Source organism: Triticum urartu, chromosome 5 (assembly GCF_003073215.2).
Source record: "Triticum urartu cultivar G1812 chromosome 5, Tu2.1, whole genome shotgun sequence".
NCBI classification, from domain to species: domain Eukaryota; kingdom Viridiplantae; phylum Streptophyta; class Magnoliopsida; order Poales; family Poaceae; genus Triticum; species Triticum urartu.
This window is the reverse complement of record NC_053026.1, coordinates 628,563,666-628,570,885: the sequence shown is the minus strand read 5'-3', so window position 1 is coordinate 628,570,885 and position 7,220 is coordinate 628,563,666. Positions and strand designations below refer to the sequence as shown.

General features: G+C 50.3%; 1 protein-coding gene across 1 annotated transcript; it reads left to right on the top strand.

Moving 5' to 3' along the window:
* The first annotated feature begins 2,684 nt into the window (after nt 1–2,684).
* LOC125506372 lies at nt 2,685–3,708 on the top strand. The gene is made up of 2 exons (XM_048671198.1): nt 2,685–2,971; nt 3,124–3,708. The coding sequence occupies exon 2, from the start codon at nt 3,164–3,166 to the stop codon at nt 3,671–3,673; it is 510 nt and encodes a 169-aa protein (XP_048527155.1). The 5' UTR covers nt 2,685–2,971; nt 3,124–3,163; the 3' UTR covers nt 3,674–3,708.
* Nucleotides 3,709–7,220: the final 3,512 nt, after the last annotated feature.

The following is a 7,220-nucleotide window of genomic DNA, read 5'->3' as shown; positions in this document are numbered from 1 at the left end:
TACAAAGCCCCATGGCTCTTGGTATTTGAAATTTTTGGAAAACACACTTCCTTGCTCAAACATATCTTAAAACAAATACGTGAATACATACACACATCCCTATGGCATGGTAAAATCTGGAAAGGAAATACTTTTGTATTTTCTATTTTGGGAAATACAAAAAACGGGAAATTTCTGACAGAAATGGCACCGTTTTTCTCCTATATACTGGCAGAAATTTGTTTTTTATAGCCCAAAGCAACACCAGATTTCTGCCAAAACTTGCCACGGGTATGCGGAAAAATTTCACATTGTGTTTGAAACTTGAAAAACACGAATTTCAAAATGTTCAAATATAGAGAGCACCGGAGCTCGGGGGCTAGCAGCATATGTGTATTTTTCTTTAGTGCAATATTTATTGTTGTTGTTGTTGTTGTTGTAAATAATGCACTTTTATTTAAGCTGTAGTCGCACACACTAGAGAAAACACCTTCTACTCTTTAAATTAAATAAATTAAACAGAAAAAATGCGTTGGGCTTGGATGGATATTCGGCTCCAACATGGGCCTGGGCTGGCGGGCGGCGGCCCAGGAGGGAGAGGGCATGGATCCGCCAGCCACTGCGGTGTTGGTGTATAAACCCCAATTCCCACTCCTGCCTGCGTCTTTCTTCCTCCTCCCTCCGCTCCGCTCCGCTTCTCCGCCGGAGCACAGCAGGTTGGCTTCTCCCCACAGGCTCCTTCCCTCCTCCGCCCCCCCCCCCCTCCTAACCCCTGCCTCCCTGCAGCAGAGCAGGTCGACTCGTCATGGATCTGCCCGCGCCCGCGCATGGAGTCGGAGGCGGAGGAGGCCACGGCGCCGACGAGGAAGACGACCATCCCATTGACGAAAGGTACCTCCTTTTTAAGTTATGATGACTCCCGCACGCTCCCCTGTACCTCCGGGGCCAAATCTGCGTGTCTAGGAGGGTCTCAGCCCCCTCTTGCTGGTCGAGCATGGCCTCCGCGTTCGCCGTACGTCACACCGCCCTGGGGGCACCCGAATCGTCCCCTAGGGTGGCGCGGCGGCGGGATGGAGGGCCCTTGCCACGCGCACCGGGCGCTGACCGACCTTCCTTTGCTCATGGTTTTGCTCCCTCGCTACATCTTGATGGATCCGGCCGGCGGCGTTTCTGGTTTTGCTCGCCAACATATTTCCACGCCGACCTCTCTCTCAATTTCCTAGTCGTTTTTGTTTGTCTCCAGGTTTGATCCCAACAGCTTTCTGGTCGACTATGAGGAGGAACATATGGAATACATCCTCGCGGAGCAACCGTAAGTTGTAAATCCCCGAATCTACTTATGTAGTATGGTTTGATCCCAAGAGGACAGCTTGATTGCGCGTGAACATGCTCTGCTTCTTGTAGATCATGCTCTGGTTCCTGTAGATCATGCTCTGGTTTGTCAATTTGATGAATTGGTTGCTTCTCCGTAGATGGATCTTTGCTGATGCATGGTTCCTTATGCTCCCTTAACTGGCTGCAGCAGCTTGATGGATCCGGGGGTGCTTCCCGTTGATTATGATGGTGAGGAGGAGGAGATGTTGGCTGATCTCTAACCAGCAGCACCAGTGAGTCTCCAAAGCTGGCTCTTTTTTTTGTCTCCAATGTTTTGTGCCGGCCTCAAGGGGATCATCCTCTGGTTATTTAAGTGGATGAAACTGATTCTCCGTAGATGCATTGGTACAGTACTGCTCATGCATGCATGTAACCTCCATCGATCGGCTGTGCCAACATTGCTATACAAGCTAGCTATAGCGGCAGCAGTGTTATCTCCCTATTTCTCTATATACTTATATTGTACTATGTTGCAATTGATTCGCATGCATTGTTATTCATAGATTCAGTCAGCAATGCTGAATCCACTCATCTATTGTTTTGTTTTTTGTTTTGTAAATGTGTAGGATGTTTGCTCATGGGGTGTATAATGTGGCTGACGTTAATAACTTCATTGAAACGAATCAGTGGAACCTGCTGGAGCAACACATCGCCAATGCGATGCCAAGATCTCAGGACAATGTCCACCCATCTCTGATTCATCCTACGCCCTTCATTACCATATGGAGGCGTCAGGTTTGGCTTTGAGACACACATATATGCAATAGATTACCTAGTTATTTTCTTTCTCTCAAATTTATTCCTGCTGATTTGGTCTACAGCTGATGGATCTAATTAATGGAGGGAGGTACGAGGACTCAGCGCGGATCTTTGTTGAGAAGATTTTGCCGCTCAAAGCTGTTGTTACCGCCTATGCTGATACTGGTAAGCTGTCTGAGGAGATAGCCAAGATTGAGACAAGTGTGGGATCGAGAACCAGGTATACAAACTTGTTTCCTTGCTTTCTTCTTCAGCCAGCTAGCCATGCATGCATGTGAGATACTCTTATGTTGGAGTACTAACCAAGACGTGTGTATATGCATGTGAATCCAGCTTTGCTCATGCCCACTGCGGGACGGAGCTTATGATGAAGCTTATCAACGACTATATGCGGCTTTATCTGCCAAATGTCATTGGGTATGTACACGTACATTACACTCGTAACCGATGATTGCATCTACTTACCATGCATGTGCATGTCAATTGCTCCGTATGAGATGCCTCATATATACTCCTGCTCTGCATTTCAGTCACCAGCGCCCGAAAGGGAAGCAGTCTGCTTTGTGGGAATTTGCTCTGAGTTTGGGCGTGCCTGTTCCCGGACTCAAAAGGCACCCACATGTGCGGTGCCTCGTCTGCAGTGTGAAGGAGTACAAGGAGTGCAGGATCGGGGTGGATATGACGGCGCACCTGGAGGAGTGCCCTGGCATGACTCCAGAGGCGCAGCTGCGATGCGCTCAAGAAAGATCGTGGCAAGAAGAAGAGGCACGGCGCCAACGCCGTCGACGTCAACGTCTCAAAGGCTCCCAAGCTGACTGCGATCCCTGCAGTTGATCCCCTTCACTTGATTTACCAGAAGGTAAGTGAGTCGATCGATCCGATCATGCTGCAAATTAACTAACTGCTCCAGTGCTCTCCTGTCCTGGACTTGTGTCCTCTCCTCTCTCTGTCCTGTTTCAAACTGAAACATGGATCGATCGCTAACTGAACTGAAGTGCGTGTGCATTGCAGCTGCAAGACGGAAAACAAGTGCTGGATACCATGAGGAGCAATGTCAACTTGGGGATCAATTCGCTTGAAGGAATCCTGGACAACATTGGGGGTCTTGTCGCCTTGGCAATGCAAGGTCAACCTGCTGCACCTCCTCCACAAGCACAAGCGCCAGCGCCTATTCCTGCTCAGGCCATCATTGCTGCAGCCGTGCCACACCAAGCGCCTCCCCCTGCTGCATCCACCCTTCCGGCGCCTGCTGCTGCTCTTCAAGGCGTACCCCAAGAGGCTCCGGTGCCTCCCCCTGCTGCTCTTCAAGGCGCACCCCAAGAGGCTCCGGTGCCTCCTCCTCCTGCTGCTCTTCAAGGCGCACCCCAAGATGCTCCGGTGCCTCCTCCTGCTCTGCAAGGCGCTGTCGTGCCTCCTCTGCCGCCTGCTCCTGCACGTCAAGACGGTGTGCCTGATTACTACTCGCTGTTTGATGGTATCCTTTCCCTTCCCAAGTTGCCGGAGCTGTAGCAGTGCTTCAGTTCAGGCGCCTGTTATGTATATGTACGTGGAGTTTGATTGAGCACACTCATGGATGGTTTCTCGGCTAGCTTTCAACAGAACGTATTCTACCCCTAAACAGCTATTGTCTGCCATTCTGTTCTGCAACTAGAAAGGAACGATGAATATTTCGTGTCTGCTAATTAAGGTCTCCTGGTTGTGGTTGGGCATGCATGAGATCGAGCGAGACCATCATTGTCCAAACTTGTTTTTTTCTCTCTAAATGTTGCATGCATAGCCCTTTTAAGTCGTTCCTCTTTCCTAAATTTTCTCCCACTTCAGTTTGGAATTTTGCTCCTTGGTCGTTCTTTTGCAAAACTTAACTTGAAAATTAAGCATATCATCCGGTTTGACTCGGTATGACCTTTCGTCAAGGCTAAGACCTAAGAGCAACTTCAGTTGATCCCTAAAACCGGTTAGAGGAGAAAATAATAATTCAGTTTACTCCTCTACCGGCTCCTAGCCGAAGAGGAGAAAAATATTTTTACTCCACGACACCACGGGCTCCTATATTTAGTTGGCTGCCCACCTGCTCGAGCAAAAATAGTCGCCTCTTCCCTCAGCCACACCTATCCCATCCCACTCGCATCTACTCTGGCGCCTCCCTTTCTGCCTCCATCGGCCACCACGTGCCACTACCGACCCCTAGTAGGACCCGCCGCGCTCGTCCTCCTCTCGGATTTAGTCCTCTCTTGCCGCCGCCGTCTAAATCGGCAGATCTACGACCCTCGTCGCAGGTGCCAGATTTGACGCATCCATGCCACCGACACCTTCGGGTTTTGGATGGATTCGACAGGGACCGCATCGCGGAGCTCCCACAATGATTCTTCGCTGCATCTTGGTATGTCCTCCTCCTCTCGGCACTCGGATCTCACTCATTGACCGATCACCGGCAGAAGCACATCCGGCCATCGGCTGGGCTCAGCACTAGCCCAGCAGCTCGTCGGCTCCCCGCTGCCGGTCATCAAGTGTGACCACTTTTCCGCAGCTGGTGAGTTTCGAGCACACCGAAATATACCAGATGGGTGTTCTTTATGTACGGTTGTTCTTTAGATTCGTTGCAATTTATAAGTTATACTTTGCTCAGAATTATATGTAGAATGGATGCAAGTTTTGGTATTGCCAAGAAGAGTACATCAATTTATTGATAGCAAGAAATTTTCTAGATGTTTGTGCACTATTTGTTATAGAAGAGACTAGAGACGACACAATATCTAATTGTGCGGAAACAAAGAAGAATAAAAAATGTGCACACACAAGAAGCCAATTGAGAAACCAACAACGTAGACAATAAAGACATAGAGAAACTATTACTCCAACTAGTGAAAGCAGTTATGGAAGTTGGATTTCTATTAAAATGTGTATTCTTTTCTTGTGGTTTTCTTTGGAGTTGTGCTCTCAGCAAAGAATTGGTGAAAAATGTAACCAAAATGTCGTTTGACAAAATAATAAAGTACTGAAGTTTAATTTGGAGCAGATACTGAAATAATAAAATAATAAAGAATTGTTATCCCTGACTTAAAATATAATGCATTTATAATTAGAACTATTAGCAGGCATTCACGAGTACTAACAAGTTCATTAAAGTAAAAATCCTTATAGAAATAGTTAGTTACAGACCCAATGCAATGTTGAGAAGCCAGCGATATCTACTACTCCCTCCATCTCAAAATAAGTGTCTTAACTTTGTACTAACTTTAGTATAAAGTTGTATTAAATTTGAGACACTTATTTCAAAATGGAGGGAGTATATCACTAAGCTCCGTAGGGTGGGAAGCGCTGAGAATCAATTGAGGCTTCGATTTTGATTTTGCATCACTATTTTGACTTGGTCTTCTCGTGGGGTCGCATGGGGGTATGGGTCAATTCGGTCTGCTGGTAGTGGTTCACAGAGAGGTTACGGTGTGCTCGGTCGCCACATTCCTCTCACCAGTCACCATCGCCCAGATCCAAACCACGACGGATAGCACCAATTTCTCCTTCACCCTCTTCCTCACCCCTTACCTCGCCGGGTAGCGTTGTTGGGCCCTCATCATGGACTACGGTTCATCTATGTCACTGAGCTCCTCGCCTTTATCGTGCCCTCAGACAATGCCGCCGCTAACCACCTCGCTGTCATCTGCGTCAAGCAGAAGTACGAGTCCTCCGAGTCCAGCAAGATGGACGGCGCCATCCAGACCATGCACCCGCGCAAGAACTGGTCCTTCAATGTGATCTCTATGGGTCCTCCGCAGCTTGTACTGGTTGTGTACCCGCCAGTGGAATCCATGCTAGGGGTCTCAGGCCAACTCCTGCGCGCGACCTCATCCCGTCCGCCCCGTCCGTTTGGGGTAAAACGAACAGACCTCACGGCCCAGCGCGCGACACCCTGGACCCATCTTGTTCGTTTAGTGTCCGGCCCGACTCATTTCGAGCGCAAACATGCGTCCGACTTGGGTCCAGGCGGACAGCAAACGGACACGCCGCTCATCCACATCGGGGCCGCGTGGCAGGCGGCCACCTACCTCCCATCGCCCAACATAAATATGCACGTGTGGTCGGCCCCACCTATCATCCGCCCAGATGCGTGGTCGGCGTCCTTCTTAAATGGGAAGCCGTGGACCGACCGCAGTCCATGCTCCCACTCCAGTCGTCGTGGCCTCCTCGAAACCCGACACCCAAACCCTAGCTCTCCCTTCCCCTTTCTCGGGCTCGCCGGCCACCGACAACCATGGGGTGGTGGAACACCGGCCGCAAGGGGGCGCGCGACCACGAGGCTGGCTCGTCCTCGGGCCGCCGCCGCCGTGGCGTCAAAGTTGAGCCTGCATCACCCCCACGGCATGGCCCACGGAGGGCCCCCGCGCCTGCCCCATTCACCATCGGCCCTACGGCCGACGGCGAGCGGACCGGCAGTACATCCACGTGGATGTTTGCCGTCGTTATTGGGAGATGAGGACGCCGCTCCCCTAGAGCGATGTTCATCTCCCCAATAACTAGCATCTGTCCAGGGATCGGGTGCCTATCCCGCCGGTCCCGACGAGCGGTCGTGCACGCCGCGAGGAGATCAAATGGTGTCGCCGCCTCCTGCCAGACGACCTCTACTACGACCCTAGGTACGCCGTCGATTCCGACTTGTGGGACACGTGGTTTCAAGATGAGCACGACACGCAGCGCGCGTCCTTCTTTGCCGGCACCTCATCGGGGCCGGGTCGGCCATGTGAGCGCCGCGCGCGTGCTCCAAGCCCTCCCCACGTGCGTGGGCATATGTGATACGTCCATTTTGCATCATGCTTTTATATCGATAATTATTGCATTATGGGTTGTTATTACACATTATGTCACAATACTTATGCCTATTCTCTCTTATTTTATAAGGTTTACATGAAGAGGGAGAATGCCAGCAGCTGGAATTCTGGGCTTAAAAGGGGGAAAATATTAGAGACCTATTATGCGCAACTCCAAAAGTCCTGAAACTCCATGGGAATTATTTTCAGAATATATAAAAAATATTGGGCGAAGAAAGTACCAGAGGGGGGCCACCCACTGCCCCCCTTCCTCGTGGGCCCTCTAGCAGGCCTCTGATGCCCATC